Source organism: Heptranchias perlo, chromosome 21 (assembly GCF_035084215.1).
Source record: "Heptranchias perlo isolate sHepPer1 chromosome 21, sHepPer1.hap1, whole genome shotgun sequence".
Lineage (NCBI taxonomy): Eukaryota > Metazoa > Chordata > Chondrichthyes > Hexanchiformes > Hexanchidae > Heptranchias > Heptranchias perlo.
Window position 1 is genome coordinate 19273064 of NC_090345.1, and position 20273 is coordinate 19293336.

At 42.2% G+C, this 20273-nt stretch overlaps 1 protein-coding gene across 1 annotated transcript; it reads right to left on the reverse strand.

Annotated features, from left to right (window-relative positions):
* Window positions 1-1784: 1784 nt before the first annotated feature.
* Window positions 1785-19883, reverse strand: LOC137340020 (trans-Golgi network integral membrane protein TGN38-like). Its single transcript, XM_068002185.1, has 4 exons — window positions 19669-19883; window positions 14377-14870; window positions 3845-3985; window positions 1785-2772 (listed from the first exon to the last, which is right to left on the reverse strand). The coding sequence occupies exons 1-3, from the start codon at window positions 19721-19723 to the stop codon at window positions 3860-3862; spliced, it is 675 nt and encodes a 224-aa protein (XP_067858286.1). The 5' UTR covers window positions 19724-19883; the 3' UTR covers window positions 1785-2772; window positions 3845-3859.
* Window positions 19884-20273: the final 390 nt, after the last annotated feature.

Here is a 20273-nt window from a genome sequence, read left to right on the forward strand (position 1 = left end):
CAACAATCATGACCTTCTCCGTATTCCCTTTCAGAATGTTTGTTCACTCACAAACCTTGCCATCCATAACCTTATGATGGATGATTGCATTGTCATCTTGGCTTTGACTGAAACTTGGCTCGCTGATTGCAACATAGGCCCTATTCTATACTTTCCATCATCTACCTCACCCGAACTGCCAGTGATAATGTGGCCCATATCACCAAGTTACATCGAGCTCCCTCCCCCTACTCCTCTGGCACCTTGTTCCACCCATCTTGCCTCTCCTTCAAAAACATTCTCTACCACCCTGACCCATCCTGAGTTTCTCACTGAGATATCCTACCTCCTTTGCTCTCAACTTCAGCACTGAGTGAATCCTTATCTTCAGTGATTTCAAACCCCATCCCTCCCTTAACCTCTACCACCATATAAACCCTCCTACCCATAGTCATGGTCACCCTCTCAACCCTACCATCGATATGGGTTCTCTACTCCCATCGACACAATGATGGACAAGGCCATCTCCAACCACTTCCTTGTATCCCTCACCACCCACATTCCCCTACCCTCCTCCAATCTCTGTCACTGCCAGTCCCACTGCTGCAGCTACTCCAAATCACTAAAAAAATTGCAGCTAGTCATATTCTGCTAACTACAAATATTAGTGCTACATAGCTAGTGAGCAGCAAGAAAAATATGGACCATATATTATGGAGTACAGCTGTCCCAGCATTCCTTATGGCCATACAATGTGAGCAATGCTACTACAGATGCTAGGACATCTCTGCATCTATAAAGTTGTCATGGAGTCTTTTACCAGACAAACTGCTAGGAATTATTGGTGCAGTTTATCAGCACATGCAATATAGTTATCTCTGGCATGCAATTCTTGCCAAAACAGAGTTTCTAACCCTGGCAAGGATGGGAGTGACTTGTGGCAGCTTCACGACAATAGCCACACCAGATCACCAAATTGCAGGCAGTTTCATATTGGGGAACATGCTGCTGCTGAGAATGAGTAGAGACTGCACTGAACTCTGTGCATATTGAATCTTTTCAATAGGACATGGAGGAGACCTTAGCTCTTGTGACTTGGTAATGATGAGATTAAGGGGACAGTGTCCTAAATCTGCACTATTCTATCCTCTTCACCATCCACTGTTTTCAAAAGTAAGTCTAGAATTTGAACATGAAAGTTATAATTGTAGGAGATTACAGATATCCTTTTTTGAATATTTAAGTGAGAAGGGAATTTTTTTGAAGTATATTTCTCCAACAAGGATAGACTAGTCATTCTAGGTAATAAAACAGAGCAAGTTAAGGGAACATTTGAGGAAACAAGGACAGTGACCACTATACAATTAAGTTCAGCTAAATGAAAGAAAAGGACAAGAGTATTTGACTGCAGCCAAACTCAACATTAGCTGCAGCCTAATACAGAAAAGCCAACTCAAAAGATCTACAATATGCATTCCACCATACAAAAAGCTGAAGAAAAAAATCATTGAATTCCAGATGATTGTCCTACAAATTCTGGTCATGGCCCTCAATTCAGCCATTCTGGATAGCAGTCCAGCAGCCTTGCACCACCACAGCAGCCAGCCCAATACTTGATGAGCCCATCCAATGGCAGATGCAACACATCCCACTCAAAGTGATGTATGCAGTCTGGGACTGATTGGAAGCTCACTTCTCCAGGATTGCAACAGTGCCACCAATAATGATCCCAACTGACAAGACAAGTAGAGCAGTTCTGATGACAAGTTATTGACCTGAAACATTAACACTCTCCACAGATGCTGCCTGTTGTGTATTTTTATTTCACATTTCCAACATGTACAGTATTTTGCTTTCCTTTTAGTTAGTAGGGCATTTCCCCCCTCCCCCTCCCTCATTCTTCAGGCTTAACTGATCAGAAAGAATAAATTGCTGTAACCCTAAGCCCTGCACTGGTCCCAGCATAAATTCAGTCATGTCAAAGAACTTAGATGTACCAATATATTCTACTCATCCATTGTAAAAATCAAAGTGGACAATAGCTTCATAAAACGTGAATTATACAAAAAGTGATTTATAATCAGCACCACAGTTTAAAAACCTATCAAACGTGAAAGCAATTGACAGACTATTTATAATGTAGTGTTAGTGTCAAAAAATTAACAACTACTTGTACTAATGCACTTAACTTCAAGTTATATCCAGTAGAAGTGGGGTGGGCTGTAAGGCTTGTAAAGAACAGTAAATATTCAAATTTGCATTTGTACAAATTATTGCCAAAATGATAGAGCCTTAGATACAGTGCACACACCTAGAACTGATCATAGAAAATGCTTGTAATATTAGTTTGGACATTTATCATCCTAAAAAGCACTTTGTCTGCAAGTAGAACTGAATTACTTTAAAGAGTCACTCAATTTTATAAATGCATGTACAGAACAGATTAACTCTGCTTACAAGTTACAATTCATGAAAATTCAACTCAAGTTTTACAATACATTTGAGACAGGTTAGTGCAGAGAGATGCTGAATTAAAATAAATGAATTGGTTTAAAACCAACAAAGGAAGAGGCACTTCCATCATTACATATGGACAGTGTTAAAAGTTTGCTGATATGATTAAAGCTGCAAGTGGGCTGAAATCATCAAAAAGATTGCCTTCTATGTTGGTTTAAGAGAAATATATATTTTATTGCTTCATCTTCAATTCTCCCCCCCCCCCCCCCCAACTCAGTTTCTCAAGGATTTGTGGCTTCAACACTTTCATTGTTCATTTGATGGAATGTTGCAAACCTTTAGGAAGAAAGCACATTAATGCAAAATATTAGATTAGTTCCACTGGATTCCATTCTATTCCTGCCCACATAATTGACATTTGTTAAAGCTGCCCACCAGGAGAACCCAGTTTAAATAGGAGCAGCCTTCCCAACCACCTGCTTCAAGTGAAGCCTGGCAGGCTCACTTTGGGCTGCAAAGGTCAGTATAAAACCTGCTAAAACACTCACCCTTTAAGTATGGGTTACATTACTCACTTGTCAGCTAGTGGAAGTGGTCTCATCACACCTCTTAAAGATGTGGTTAAGAGGCATGCAAGTGAAGGCAGTCAAGTGCAAAGTGAGCAACAAGTTCTAGTTAGCAACTTGATATCACTGAAAATGATCCAGCCAGCCAATGAAGCAGTTCCTCCCCTCTTCCCCACACAAAAAAAAGTTAGAAGGGATAGATGAGATTCAGGAATCAAAAGCTGGTCAGTAAGAGGCACATCTGCCAGTTCATGCTGATAGCTATTGGTACAATGACATTACAGTAGTGAAGTTTACTTATCCTCAGCAAGAGTCATCTATAACTACCAAAGCAGGTATAGCAATATTGTCAAACTGAAGACAGTTTAAAAAGGACACCTCAGTGCTAACAATCTGATGCTGGGTGAGCAGTTAAAGAAAAACTTAATAGGATTTTAAAAGACACACAAAACTGTAGCAAATCTCTCCTTAGCATCCTTGCCAAGACTTTCCTTTTGCTTCCAGGTCAAAAAAAAGCTACATGTGCACTAGAATACATACATGCAGCATTTCTATCCTCACTGGACATTGTATACTTATACTGCTTCCTGCAGACAAGGAGTATAAACCGCAGAGCAAAAAACCTAACTCCTCCAGACAGTAGCGGCAAGCTTTCTATATAAAAAAGGTCCATTACAAACCTGCAGTGGCTAGCATCTGCAAATAATGCAAAATAAACTATGTTTAAAGGCCCCCAAATTTAGGTATTGAATAAAGCTAACTCTACAATCGATACATCCATTGGGTAAGAATATTGTCCTCAAATCTATTTTATAATACTAAAATATTTCAAAAACACATACCTCAATTTTATTGTTTTAGTCAGTATTTTTCTTTTTCAGGCTGGTGATTATTTCACTTAAATTCTGATCAAGCAGCTTATAATCAGCTGCATTTGGGCGTTTTGTTCTTCTGGGCCCATCTTTCCGACACAAGGCAACGATCTGAAATGAATCAAAAACAAGGTACAGTTCAGTCATTTTAAAACTCAGATTAGCCATTATTGAATCAGACCTGCCTACCAAGACTTAATGTAACTTACACTACAATCAACAGATTTAAACTTTTAGATCTCAAAGCTTAGTTTATAATATCCAAGGGGGTAATTTTAACCTAAACTCACCAGACAGGAAACCCACAGGATTAGTTGGAACGCTGGTTTTACAGCCTGCTCAATATTATTCTCCATTGACTTCAATGGAGTGTAAAATCAGGCAGGGTATAAAACCAGCATTGCACCCGATCCAGTCAGTTTCCCAGACAAGCAGGTTAGGTTAAAATTGCCCAGCCAAAAGTCAGCTTAAATACTTGATACAAGTAAAATTGCATTATAGTGGAAAAGATCAATCACCTTCCTCAATCACTGCTATATTACCACAAGAAAACTAGCACATTAGACATTTGTTCAATTACAAAGAGCAATAATATTGTAAACCTTGTATGATATCACATTTTTCGGACATGTTGGGCCGAAGGGCCTGTTTCCATGTTGTAAACTTCTACATGAAAATCTCTACCAATACAATTTTTTTGTATGTTGATCCAATGTTCATCTAGGATTCTGAATAAAATTCTGATGTCAATTCAAGTTATACACTAGGTTTGCAAAAACATTTAATCCAAGGAATTCCATCCCATCTTGGGCATAAAAATGATGCAATGTGGGTGGGTGGGAGGGATAAATGAGGCAGAATCCATTTCTGACTCTTTCTAGCTATGTTCTAAAATTCCAAAACAGGAGTAAAAGCATCCCCCTACCAAGGGGAGCAGGTGGGCCTTCCATCTTCAGGAGTTGGGACTGGCAAGATGACCATCATTGCCAGTTCTACCCAGCATACAGCAAAGTACACCCACAATGCTGTAAGTGGGCCCACAATGCTGTTTACCCATTTGCAAAAAATCAACCATGAGGAAAGTGGCAAATCAACAAAAAAGGGAACAGTTTCATAGAATGATACAGATTTCCAATTAGTCCCACTCCACTGCTCTTTCCCCATAGCCCTACAAATTTTTCCACTTCAAGTATTTATTCAATTCTTTTTTAAAGTTACAATTGATTCTGCTTTCAGGCTGTGCATTCCAGATTATAATAACTCGCTGCATTAATATTCCCCCCCTCCCCATGTCACCTCTGGTTCTTTTGTCAATTACCTTAAATTTGTGTCTTCTGGTAAGTGGCCCTTCTGCCACTAGAAACACTTTCTTATTTACTCGATCAAAACCTTCATGATTTTGATCAAATCTCCCCATAAACCTTCTCTTAAAAAGAACCACCCCAGATTCTTCAGTCTCTCCACATAACTGAAGTTATCATCCTTGGTACCATTCTAGTAATCTCCTCTGTACCCTCTAAGGCCTTGACATAGACTCATAGAAGTTTACAACATGGAAACAGGCCCTTCGGCCCAACATGTCCATGTCGCCCAGTTTATACCACTAAGCTAGTCCCAATTGCCTGCACTTGGCCCATATCCCTCTATACCCATCTTACCCATGTAACTGTCCAAATGCTTTTTAAAAGACAAAATTGTAGCCGCCTCTACTACTGCCTCTGGCAGCTCGTTCCAGACACTCACCACCCTTTGAGTGAAAAAATTGCCCCTCTGGACCCTTTTGTATCTCTCCCCTCTCACCTTAAATCTATGCCCCCTCGTTATAGACTCCTCTACCTTTGGGAAAAGATTTTGACTGTCTACCTTATCTATGCACTCATTATTTTATAGACTTCTATAAGATCACCCCTAAACCTCCTACTCTCCAGGGAAAAAAGTCTCAGTTTATCCAACCTTTCCCTATAAGTCAAACCATCAAGTCCCGGTAGCATCCGAGTAAATCTTTTCTGCACTCTTTCTAGTTTAATATCCTTTCTAAAATAGGGTGACCAGAACTGTACACAGTATTCCAAGTGTGGCCTTACTAATGTCTTGCACAACTTCAACAAGACATCCCAACTCCTGTATTCAATGTTCTGACCAATGAAACCAAGCATGCCGAATGCCTTCTTCACCACCCTATCCACCTGTGACTCCACTTTCAAGGAGCTAGGAACCTGTACTCCTAGATCTCTGTTCGATAACTCTCCCCAACGCCCTACCATTAACGGAGTAGGTCCTGGCCCGATTCGATCTACCAAAATGCATCACCTCACATTTATCTAAATTAAACTCCATCTGCCATTCATCGGCCCAATTTATCAAGATCCCGTTGCAATCCTAGATAACCTTCTTCACTGTCCACAATGCCACCAATCTTGGTGTCATCTGCAAACTTACTAACCATGCCTCCTAAATTCTCATCCAAGTCATTAATATAAACAAATAACAGCGGACCCAGCACCGATCCCTGAGGCACACCGCTGGACACAGGCCTCCAGTTTGAAAAACAACCCTCTACAACCACCCTCTGTCTTCTGTCGTCAATCCAATTTTGTATCCAATTGGCTACCTCACCTTGGATCCCGTGAGATTTAACCTTATGTAACAACCTACCATGCGGTACCTTGTCAAAGGCTTTGCTGAAGTCCATGTAAACCACGTCTACTGCACAGCCCTGATCTATCATCTTTGTTACCCCTTCAAAAAATTCAAATTCGAGAGACATGATTTTCCACTCACAAAACCATGCTGACTGTTCCTAATCAGTCCCTGACTCTCCAAATGCCTGTAGATCCTGTCTCTCAGAATACCCTCTAACAGCTTACCCACTACAGACGTCAGGCTCACCGGTCTGTAGTTCAAGCTTTTCCCTGCCGCCCTTCTTAAACAAAAGGCACAACATTTGCTACCCTCCAATCTTCAGGCACTTTACCTGTAGCTGTCGATGATTCAAATATCTCTACTAGGGGACCTGCAATTTCCTCCCTAACCTCCCATAACGTCCTGGGATACATTTCATCAGGTCCTGGAGATTTATCTACCTTGATGCGCGTTAAGACTTCCAGCACCTCCCTCTCTGTAATATGTACACTCAAGATATCACTATTTATTTCCCCAAGTTCCCCAACATCCATGCCTTTCTCAACCATAAATACCAATGTGAAATATTCATTTAGGATCTCACCCATCTCTTGTGGTTCCGCACATAGATGACCTTGTTGATCCTTAAGAGGCCCTACTCTCTCCCTAGTTACTCTTTTGCCCTTTATGTATTTGTAGCAGCTCTTTGGATTCTCCTTTGCCTTATCTGCCAAAGCAATCTCATGTCCCCTTTTTGCCCTCCTGATTTCTCTCAACTCTACTCCAGCAATCTCTATACTCTTCAAGGGATCCACTTGATCCCAGCTGTCTATGCATGTCATATGCCTCCTCCTTCTTTTTGACCAGGGCCTCAATCTCCCGAGTCATCCAAGGTCCCCTACTTCTACCAGCCTTGCCCTTCACTTTATAAGGAACGTGCTTACCCTGAACCCTGGTTAACACACTTTTGAAAGCCTCCCACTTACCAGACGTCCCTTTGCCTGCCAACAGACTCTCCCAATCAACTTCTGAAAGTTCCTGTCTAATACCATCAAAATTGGCCTTTCCCCAATTTAGAATTTTAACTTTTGGGCCAGACCTATCATTCTCCATAGCTATCTTAAAACTAATGGAATTATGATCACTGGTCCCAAAGTGATCCCTCACTAACACTTCTGTCACCTGCCCTTCCTTATTTCCCAAGAGGAGGTCAAGTTTTGCCCCCTCTCTAGTCAGGCCATCCACATACTGAATGAGAAATTCCTCCTGAATACACAACAAATTTCTCTCCTTCCAAGCCCCTAATGCTATAGCTGTCCCAGTCAATGTTGGGAAAGTTAAAGTCCCCTACTATTACCACCCTATTTTTCTTGCAGCTGTCTGTAATCTACTTACATATTTGCTCCTCAATTTCCCGTTGACGACCTTCCTGAAGTGTGGTGCCCAGAATTGGACAATACTCCAGCTGGGGACTAAAGTGTTCTATAAAAAAGGTTCATCAAAACTTCCTTGCTTGTGTACTCTATGCCTCTATTTAGAAAGCCAAGGATCACAAATGCCTTTTTAAACAGCCTTCTCAACTTGTGTACGTACATCTCCCAGGTCTCTGTTCCTGCACCCCCTTTAGAATTGTACCATTTAGTTTATATTGCCTCCCTTCATTCTTCCTACTAAAATGCATCACTTCACACCTGTGATCAATTTCATCTGCCATGTGTCTGCCCATTTCACCAGTCTATATCCTCGAAGTCTGTTACTATCCTCCTCACTTTACTACATCTGAGTTTAGATCCATCTGCAAACTTTGAAATTATGTCCTGTATATCCAAGTCCAGGTCATTAATATATATCAAAAAGAGCAACGATCCCAACACCGACCCCTGGAGGACACCATTGCACATTTCCCTTCAGTCTGAAACAACTGATCACCACTCTACTTTCTGTTCTAGCCAATTTTGTATTCATGCAACAACTGCCCCTCAAATCCCATGGACTTCAATTTTATTAACAAGTCTACTATGTGGTACTTTATCAAGTGCCTTTTAAAAATCTATATACACTATTAACTGCACTACTCTCAGAAACCGAATCCATCAAGTCAAAGAACTCAAAATCAAGTTAGGCGACACAATTTGCCTTAAGCAATGAAATCCAGCCTGGATTTGTTAAACCCATATTATTCCAAATGCCAGTTCATTTTGGCCCAGATTAATGTCTCAAAGTTTCCCCAGCTGATGTTAGGCTAACTGGCTTGTAGTTTTTCGGTTTATCCCTCTCCCCATTCTTAAACAGGGGTGTAACATTTGCAATCTAGTCCTCTAGCACCACTACCATATCTAAAGGAAGACTGGAAAAATTGTGGCCAGAGCCTCTGCAATTTCCACCCTTACTTCCCTCAGCAACCTAGGATGCATCCAATTCAGGACCAGGTGACTTTTCTACTTTGAGTACTGCCAACCTTTAGAATCATAGAAGTTTACAACATGGAAACAGGCCCTTCGGCCCAACATGTCCATGTCGCCCAGATTATACCACTAAGCTAGTCCCAATTGCCTGCACTTGGCCCATATCCCTCTATACCCATCTTACCCATGTAACTGTCCAAATGCTTTTTAAAAGACAAAATTGTACCCGCCTCTACTACTGCCTCTGGCAGCTCGTTCCAGACACTCACCACCCTTTGAGTGAAAAAATTGCCCCTCTGGACCCTTTTGTATCTCTCCCCTCTCACCTTAAATCTATGCCCCCTCGTTATAGAATCCCCTACCTTTGGAAAAAGATTTTGACTATCTACCTTATCTATGCCCCTCATTATTTTATAGACTTCTATAAGATCACCCCTTAACCTCCTACTCTCCAGGGAAAAAAGTCTCAGTCTATCCAACCTCTCCCTATAAGTCAAACCATCAAGTCCCGCTAGCATCCGAGTAAATCTTTTCTGCACTTTTTCTAGTTTAATAATATCCTTTCTATAATAGGGTGACCAGAACTGTACACAGTATTCCAAGTGTGGCCTTACTAATGTCTTGTACAACTTCAACAAGACATCCCAACTCCTGTATTCAATGTTCTGACCAATGAAACCAAGCATGCCGAATGCCTTCTTCACCACCCTATCCACCTGTGACTCCACTTTCAAGGAGCTATGAACCTGAACTCCTAGATCTCTTTGTTCTATAACTCTCCCCAACGCCCTACCATTAACGGAGTAGGTCCTGGCCCGATTCGATCTACCAAAATGCATCACCTCACATTTATCTAAATTAAACTCCATCTGCCATTCATCGGCCCAATTTATCAAGATCCCGTTGCAATCCTAGATAACCTTCTTCACTGTCCACAATGCCACCAATCTTGGTGTCATCTGCAAACTTACTAACCATGCCTCCTAAATTCTCATCCAAATCATTAATATAAATAACAAATAACAACGGACCCAGCACCGATCCCTGAGGCACACCGCTGGACACAGGCCTCCAGTTTGAAAAACAACCCTCTACAACCACCCTCTGTCTTCTGTCGTCAATCCAATTTTGTATCCAATTGGCTACCTCACCTTGGATCCCGTGAGATTTAACCTTATGTAACAACCTACCATGCGGTACCTTGTCAAATGCTTTGCTGAAGTCCATGTAGACCACGTCTACCGCACAGCCCTCATCCATCCCCCTGGCCACCCCCTCAAAAAACCCAATCAAATCCGCGAGACACGATTTTCCACTCACAAAACCATGCTGACTGTTCCTAATCAGTCCCTGCCTCTCCAAGTGCCTGTAGATCCTGTCTCTCAGAATACCCTCTAACAACTTACCCACTACAGATGTCAGGCTCACCGGTCTGTAGTTCCCAGGCCTCTCCCCACCGCCCTTCTTAAACAAAGGCACAACACTTGCTACCCTCCAATCCCCAGGCACCTCACCCGTAGCTGTCGATGATTCAAATATCTCTGCCAGGGGACCCGCAATCTCCTCCCTAACCTCCCATAACGTCCTGGGATACATTTCATCAGGTCCCGAAGACTTATCTACCTTGATGTGTGTTAAGACTTCCAGCACCTCCCTCTCTAACATGTACACTCCTCAAGACATCACTATTTATTTCCCCAAGTTCCCCAACATCCATGCCTTTCTCAACCGTAAATACCGATGTGAAATATTCATTTAGGATCTCACCCATCTCTTGTGGTTCCGCACATAGATGACCTTGTTGATCCTTAAGAGGCCCTACTCTCTCCCTAGTTACTCTTTTGCCCTTTATGTATTTGTAGAAGCTCTTTGGATTCTCCTTTGCCTTATCTGCCAAAGCAATCTCATGTCCCCTTTTTGCCCTCCTGATTTCTCAACTCTACTCCGGCAATCTCTATAATCTTCAAGGGATCCACTTGATCCCAGCTGCCTATGCATGTCATATGCCTCCTCCTTCTTTTTGACCAGGGCCTCAATCTCCCGAGTCATCCAAGGTTCCCTACTTCTACCAGCCTTGCCCTTCACTTTATAAGGAATGTGCTTACCCTGAACCCTGAATACACAACAAATTTCTCTCCATCCAAGCCCCTAATGCTATGGCTGTCCCAGTCAATGTTGGGAAAGTTAAAGTCCCCTACTATTACCACCCTATTTTTCTTGCAGCTGTCTGTAATCTCCTTACATATTTGCTACTCAATTTCCCGATGACTATTTGGAGGTTGTAGTACAATCCTATCAACGTGATCTCTCCCTTCTTATTTTTCAGTTCTACCCATATAGACTCAGTGGGCGAACCCTCGGATATATCCCCTCTCACTACTGCAGTGATGTTCTCCCTAATCAAGAACGCAACTCCCCCTCCTCTCTTACCTCCTGCTCTATCTTTCCTATAGCATCTGTACCCTGGAACATTGAGTTGCCAGTCCTGCCCCTCCCTTAGCCATGTTTCAGTAATAGCCATAACATCCCAGTCCCATGTACCCATCCATGCCCTGAGTTCATCTGCCTTGCCCATCAGACTTCATGCATTGAAATAAATGCAGTTTAATCTAGACTTCCCTTGGTCTTTGCCCTGCTTTCTCAGACCATCTGTCCGGTCATGTTTTGTACACTCTCCCTTACTGCCTTTTGTTTCTGTCACCACTTTACTTCCCACTGACTTCCTGCATCGGTTCCCATCCCCCTGCCACATTAGTTTAAACCCTCCCCAACAGCACTAGCAAACACTCCCCCTAGGACATTGGTTCCAGTCCTGCCCAGATGCAGACCGTCCAATTTGTACTGGTCCCACCTCCCCCAGAACCGGTTCCAATGGCCCAGGAATTTGAATCCCTCCCTCTTGCACCATCTCAAGCCATGTATTCATCCTAGCTATCCTCTCATTCCTACTCTAACTAGCCCGTGGCACTGGTAGCAATCCTGAGATTACTACCTTTGAGGTCCTACTCTTTAGTTTAACTCCTAACTCCCTAAATTCAGCTTGTAGGACCTCATCCCGTTTTTTACCTATATCGTTGGTACCTATATGCACTACGACAACTGGCTGTTCACCCTCCCCCTCCAGAATGTCCTGCAGCCGCTCCGAGACATCCCTGACCCTTGCACCAGGGAGGCAACATACCATCCTGGAGTCTCGGTTGCGTCCACAGAAACGCCTGTCTATTCCCCTTACAAATCGAGTCCCCTATCACTATAGCTCTGCCACTCTTTTTCCTGCCCTCCTGTGCAGCAGAGCCAGCCACGGTGCCATGAACCTGGCCGCTGTCACCTTCCCCTGGTGAGCCATCTCCCCCAACAGCATCCAAAACGGTATACCTGTTTGAGAGGGGGATGGCCACAGGGGACCCCTGCACTACCTGCCTGCACCTCTTACTCTGCCTGGTGGTCACCCATTCACTTCCCGCCTGTACACCCTTTACCTGCGGTGTGACCAACTCGCTAAACGTGCTATCCACGAGTTTCTCTGCATCGCGGATGCTCCACAGTGAATCCCAATATTCCAGCTGAGGCCTAACCAGTGTTTTATAAAGGTTTCGCATAACTTCCTTGCTTTTCTACTCTGATTAGGGACCAAAAAGGAGATCTACGCATGGAGGCAGAGTGCATGGCTGAGGTACTAAATGAGTACTCTGCATCTGTCTTTACCAAGGAAGAAGATGCTTCCAAAGTCACAGTAAAATGGGAAGTAGTTGAGATACAGGATGGGCTAAAATTTGATAAAAGTACCTCCTATTTTTAAAATCCTATCCAATTTCTCTACTACCTCCTCCTTTACTGTGACATTAAAGCTTGGTTCTCTACTGAATTATGAACCTGACATTTATAATAAGCCTCCATTTTCTGGATCATTTTAATCTCTATCTTTAGTCATCCAGGGAGCTCTAGCTTAGCATGACCGTCCTTTTCCCCCCTTGTGTCCAGACTGTATCCAAACTACCTCCTCTTTGAAGGCCTCCCCATTGGCTGATAAACAATTGTAAACAATTTTACAACACCAAGTTATAGTCCAGCAATTTTATTTTAAATTCACAAGCTTTCGGAGATTTTCTCCTTCCTCAGGCAAATGTTTCAAGATCTCCGAAAATCTCCGAAAGCTTGTGAATTTAAAATAAAATTGCTGGACTATAACTTGGTGTTGTAAAATTGTTTACAATTGTCAACCCCAGTCCATCACCGGCATCTCCACATCCTGATAAACAATAAATGAGCAATCTTTGATTCCAATCCACCTGGGCCAGATCCCTTTTCAACTCACTGAAATTAGTCCACCTCCAGTTGAGTATTGTCACATTTGATTTTTGCTTGTCCTTTTCCATAACTACTCTAAACCTAATTATATTGTGATCACTGTTTCCCCAAATGCTCTCCCACTGAAACATGCTCCACTTTGTTCCCCAGAATTAGATCCAGCCCTGCTTTCTTCCTCATTGGGCTGGAAACACATTACAAGAGAACTTGATCACACATTTCAGGAATTCTGCCTCCTCTTTGCCTTTTACACTGTTATTTTCCCCCAGTCTATATTATACTAATTGAAGTCCCCCATTATCACTAGTTGTTGCATCTTTCTGCAATTTGCCTGCAAATTTTCTCCATGTCCTTCCTACCATTTGGTGGCCTATAATGTACACCCAGCAGAATAACTCCTTAATCTATTTAGCTAGCATTCAGTCTTTGAACCCTTAAGTACATCATCCCTTTCCAATGCTGTAACAGTATCTTTGATCAATACTATCACCACCCCCATCTTTCCTGAATACATTGTTGCCAGGAATATTAAATACCCATTCCCCCCCTTGTTTGAGCCAGATCTCTTCTTGTCACTGCATCATAATCCCATGTGGCAATTTGTCATGCACATACTTTAGTTTAGTGCTGTTTGTCTCTCCCAGTCCTATGCGCCTTACATCTAGTCTCTAATGCTTCCTCCTGGTGTCTCTACCCCTGCCAATTAGTTTACTTTACCCACAGCATTAGTTAACCTCTCTTTGGAAGTAAAATTTATCTGCTGTGAGCAGTTTTATTTTACACGAGTAGCATTTCACTATACTAATAAGTACTTTTTAAAGCCTGCACCATAAATGTACACATTATAACTTGTTAAACCAGGACCTCTACCCCCACAGTTCAAAGTCTATATGTGCACATCTCTCCCAACCTTTTTAAAATAAGGTCAATTGAGTACAACTAGATGTTTATTTGCATGTCCTATATACAAATACTGATTTTAAACTTTACATTCCCACATTCCAGTGCCTCTTCCTAATGTTTTTAATCTTAACATTCATGCACAATTCTTCTTCCTCCTCCTACAAGAGTATGCATTATATGCATGAGATTTAGTCCCTGGCTTAGAACACTCATCTTCAACTAAAATTAAATGCAACGAGTAAAACTAAAAGCTGACCAGCTTACCTTATTTTTGTTGTGGTATAGGATATACACCACTGCTAAAAGCAATGATCCAGTTATTAGATAAATTATGAAATAACTATCTTCAAAGACTTGTACTGGTTTCTCAGTTTTCTTGCTGGTAGATTGTGAGGACACTTCAGTTTTAGCATCATTTTGAGATCCATTTGGTTGGGTAACTGTTGCATGGTCACTGGCAATGGCTGGCTTTCCAACATCTTGGTTTACAGTAGTGGAACCAACAATTGAGTTCGTTGTAGTGGAAGCCTCATCTTTTCTAGACTTTCCTTTTTCACTAGTTATGTAGCCTGGAATGCTAGTTGAAGTCTGAACTTGTATGGTGTTAACGTTACTGGTTGCAGTTATTGTTTGAGTTTTGAAAGGCTCACTTGACTCAGGTTTTGATTCTGTAGATGCTGAAGTGTAGCCTGGATCAGCTGAAGTCTCAGATTGATTAGTGCTAGAGGCTTCAATTGCAGATGAGTCCAGACAAGTAACTGCAAATAGAAATTTTGGGTTATTCATTTATTGTTTACTGGTTAATTATATTAACCCAGGTAATAAACACACAAGTACAAATAATTCAGTTCAAAAGGGTTACTATATTGCAGGAGAGGGATGGTGGTTGGAAATAGTGCAACAGAGGGAGGTGTGAAAAGGTTACATTCATATACAGCCTTTCACATTCTCAGGATGTCCCAAAATACTTCCTAGACAATGTAGTACTTTTGAAGTATAGTCAGTCATTGTTGTAATGCAGGCAAACATAGCAGCCAACTAAATGACTGTTTTAGTGGTGTTAGTTGAGGAATAAATGTTGGCCAGGACACCAGAGAACTCTCCTCCGAATTGTGCCACTGGATTAAGTTACAAGAGAAGTTTTGTGCTGCCTTATTTAAGCAATATCTGGCAGATCAGTTAAATGAAGCAATGATCAGGGAGTCCAGCACGTGAGTGCAAGAGACAAGGCTGAAGCGTTTTCAACCATCTTCAGCCAGAAGTGCCGAGTAGATGATCATCTTTGCCTCCTCCTGATATCCCCACCATCACAGAAGCCAGTCTTCAGCCAATTCGATTCACTCCACGTGATATCAAGAAATGGTTGAGTGCACTGGATACAGCAAAGGCTATGGGCCCCGACAACATCCTGGCTGTAGCGCTGAAGACTTGTGCTCCAGAACTAGCTGCACCTCTGACCAAACTGTTCCAATACAGCTACAACACTGGCATCTACCCAACAATGTGGAAAATTGCCCAGGTATGTCCTGTCTACAAAAAGCAGGACAAATCCAATCCAGCCAATTACCGCCCCATCAGTCTACTCTCGACCATCAGCAAAGTGACGGAAGGTGTCGTCCGGCACTTACTCACCGATGCTCAGTTTGGGTTCCGCCAGGACGACTCAGCTCCAGACCTCATTACAAGCCATGGTCCAAACATGGACAAGAGAGCGCTGAATTCCAGAGGTGAGGTGCGACTGCCCTTGACATCAAGGCAGCATTTGACCGAGTGTGGCACCAAGGAGCCCTAGTAAAGTTGAAGTCAATGGGAATCAGGGGAAAAACTCTCCAGTGACTGGAATCATACCTAGCACAAAGGAAGATGGTAGTGGTTGTTGGAGGCCAATCATCTCAGCCCCAAGACATTGCTGCAGGAGTCCCTCAGGGCAGTGTCCTCGGCCCAACCATCTTCAGCTGCTTCATCAATGACCTTCCCTGCATCATAAGGTCAGAAATGGGGACGTTTGCTGATGATTGCACAGTGTTCAGTTCCATTCGCAACCCCTCAGATAATGAAGCAGTCCGTGCCTGCATGCAGCAAGACCTGGACAACATCCAGGCTTGGGCTGATAAATGGCAAGTTACATTCTTGTTGGAGATGGTCATTGTCCGGCATGAGAGTCTAACCACCTCCCCTTGACATTCAACAACATTACCATTTCCGAATCCCCCACCATCAACATCCTTGGGGTCACCATTGACCAGAAACTTAACTGGACCAGCCACATAAATACTGTGGCTACAAGAGCAGGTCAGAGGCTGGGTATTCTGTGGCGAGTGACTCACCTCCTGATTCCCCAAAACCTTTCCACCATCTACAAGGCACATGTCAGGAGTGTGATGGAATACTCTCCACTTGCCTGGATCGGTGCAGCTCCATCAACACTCAAGAAGCTTGACACCATCCAGGACAAAGCAGCCCACTTGATTTGCACCCCATCCACCACCCTAAACAGTCACTCCCTTCACCACCGGCGCTGCAGTGTGTACCATCTACAGGATGCACTGCAGCAACTCACCAAGGATTCTTCATCAGCACCTCCCAAACCCACGACGTCTACCACCTAGAAGGACAAGGGCAGCAAGCATTCGGGAACACCACCACCTGCACGTTCCCCTCCAAGTCACAAACACACCATATATACGTCGCTCGGTCAAAATTCTGGAACTCCCTAACTATAAGCACTGTGGGAGAACCTTCACCACACGGACTGCAGTGGTTCAAGGTGGCGGCTCACCACTAACTTCCCAAGGGCAATAAACGCTGGCCTTGCCAGCGATGCCCACATCCCATGAATGAATAAAAACCAACAGTTTATGTACTCCAAATAAAAGTACATCTTACTCAGCTTCTTCTCTTGTAGTGTCATTTTGATACATGACATTACTCATGGCAGGCCAAGGATACAGTATTAAAAAGGAAAAAAAGTGCAATATTCCATGCAATACATGTATTATTCTACTGCTTGGTGTGACCAAAGTCCATTTAAAATTCTAATTACTGTATAGATATATTTGTTGCCAGTTGCTCTTGGGCAGATTCAGAGATCAATTAGAAGGGATTCTCTGAAATCAACAGGAAATTTCATTTAAAAAAAGACAAATTTGCCTGTGTTACATAGTGCAACACCTGAATTAGCCTCATTAGTTTACAAACTCAGTAGATTGGCACATCAGGGAAAAGGGGGGGGGGGAAACATAAATTAGTTGCGCTGCAGAAAGACGACTAGTTAAAAACATTTGAGAGATTCTTACCCTTGCATTTTTACTTTTACGAGCCAGCCATTGAGCCTTTTATCCATGTTCTTCACAGGAAGAAGATGTAAAAACAACTTAGTGACTAGAGCACTATTACTGTCAAAGCAAACTTGCAATATAAATATTCCAGTACGTGAGCTAGAGAAGGCATGGAAACCCTCCATAGAAAGTAGAGTACCTCTGATGACAAAGGTATCAGTACAAAGTTGAACATGCACTGTAATGCTAGTTGTGGCACATGTGTTAGGTCTGCCATTTTGAATTTGACCACAGGCTCAGGTTGGTGTACAGGCTAGAAATACACCACCATTATTGGCCTGCTCAGATCTTTCCCAGTCAAGGAAGGTACCAACCAGAGTCATAAATTGTGACTGCTAACTATACACGTGCAAGGTTCAGTGCATCAGAGGTGAGGTTCCAAACATTAAAAAAAAAGTAGAAATCTGAGTCCGGGCTCCAGTTTCAGCACCACTTTAAAGAACAGTAGCACTGAAAGGAAAGAGACAAGTTTAAAAAGAGGATGCAAATCAGTATGTAGTCATCAAACTCCTCCTGCTCCTAACTTATTGGGAACCTTCCCAGCAACTTGAGAAACTGGTGAATGAAGGCCAAAATCCTAACTGTGTAAAGAAGTTACCCTTCTTACATCGTAGAGGGCAGGAAGGTAAACATTCAAACTTACAGAAATACTTTTTGAACAGTTTGATACTAAAATAGTCAAGGAGGAAGGACAAGAGCAATTGAGCAAAGCAAGAGTCAAAAAGAAACATAAGGAGAAGCAGACAGAAGTATAATATAAACAGGAAGTTACAAGTGTTAGTGTATTGTTTGCTCAAATATAATTTATTAAACAGAAATTGAATCAACCAAAATGGTGCTGTGTACTAACTTTAGCTCCAATTGTATTCAGGTACATGGTTTTAGTCATAAATAGACCTACTTAGACTTTAAAAAGTCATCCACTTGTTGACAAGTACCAGGCAAACTAAAGCACAACATTGAAAGATCACAGTCTGGATTTTCCTCCGTAGGCGCAACCCGAAGGTTAGACCCAAAAATACACCCATTCCACCAACGGAGAGTTACGCTCAAATTTCCTGCTAATCCTGTTAGAATATGCTCGAACATAAAACGGGTGTAAATCGGTGTAAACAATCGGGATTCAAGGAAAGCACCCAACTCACCATAAATTTCTTTTTTTAAACACATGAAAATTAAAGTTTCAACTCATTTAACAAGCATTCATGCACATCAGTTACAGCAGGTTTAAGAACCTGCAACAGGGGAAACTTTTCAATGTGACCTATATTGAGGTCATAAAAATGCATTAAAACAAAGTGCAGGTCTCAAGTGAGGATTTTTTAAAAAAATGCTCAAAAATTGTAATAAAACACCAGAAAATCTGATCATAATTTAAACAGAGCCTCTGCAATTGCAGGGAACACCCTAACTTGGAGACAGAACTATTATTTTGGGTAGAGGGATTGATAAATGATTGTAAAAGATCGAAATGTGGGCGTTTTGTACTTGCGTGTCACTTCCGCCCAAAATTCCCCCATCTTTCAGGCTGCCTATTTTGTGCGCCCCGATTGTGCGTACCTGAGCGCAAATACGCTGGAAATTCCAGGCCCACATGTCTATGCCACATCATAGCAAACAATAACTCTTACAAAACAATCAAGAGGCAGTAAAAAGTGAAATGAAACTAGTTTCAAGGCGCTAAATAGGCTATTTCTTCACCACTCCAGATAACTCTCCACGTGTCCATAACGAAGGTCGGATCGTATTAAATTTGCTCTAATTAACAGAAATTCATGCTTTACATTCAGAAAAGTCAACTTCAAGTTAATATATTCCTCCCCCACACCCAACATTTAAAATATTACTTCTACCCTTCCAGAAGAGATCGAAGGGATCCATTTGCGTTTGATTCAGCCGATTCGAATGGATCACAAAGTCTAATCAATCTCTCATCGAAAGAGAAACTACATTTTGGCCGCGTTGAAATATTGGAAACAAGGCTTCCTACTTCGGAGATTTGCCCAAACTCTTTACAATCTTGTACCAGAGAGCAAACTTCCTAATACATTTGAATCTCAGATACTCAGCTTTGGGATACTCGAACCTGGACTTTTGAATATTTGATCTGTGCACCTGTTGTCATTTTAAGAACTTAATTTCAGCGGCATTGCAAAAGGCGGAAGTTTATCGTGTACAAACCACCACGCCAGCTCGAACTTTACATTAAAACACTTACCACTTGTGAGGAGACAGAAGATAACAATTCCGGTGAAACCGACCCTCCACGCCATTTTGCTTTATTACGAGAGATCAGTTTCACCTAAAATACAACATGAAACACACACACAATTGTGCAATCGGATTTAAGTAAAGTCTAGCACCGCCTCCACATCCGTTCACAGAGCAGATCAACACATGCACACAGCTGTGATCGATACAATTGGACTAAAGGAGGTCGATTAAATAATGGCAATATAAGTTTTCGCCTGAACCTATTGCCTACTAACGGCTACTTTTTTCAATGGCATTCTTGACCGGCAATTAATTATTAAACAACTAGCTGATTATTGACGATCTTGCTAACAAAGAAAGGCTTTTTTGGGGTGGAGTGGGGAACAGAACTTTGAAAACACCAATTTATTATCCAAACTAATTTCCCATTATATACACCAGTCAGACTTGAACTCAGCAGAATTTTAAAATAGAGAAGATTTTTCTTTGCTTATTTATTTAATTAGGGAAGACCCTCACCCAGCAAACCTATAACAACTGGTGGTTTCCCTTTCATTTCAGAAGAGCACCATCGACAACAGGCCTGAGACTTGGGGTGGGTGTAGTTCT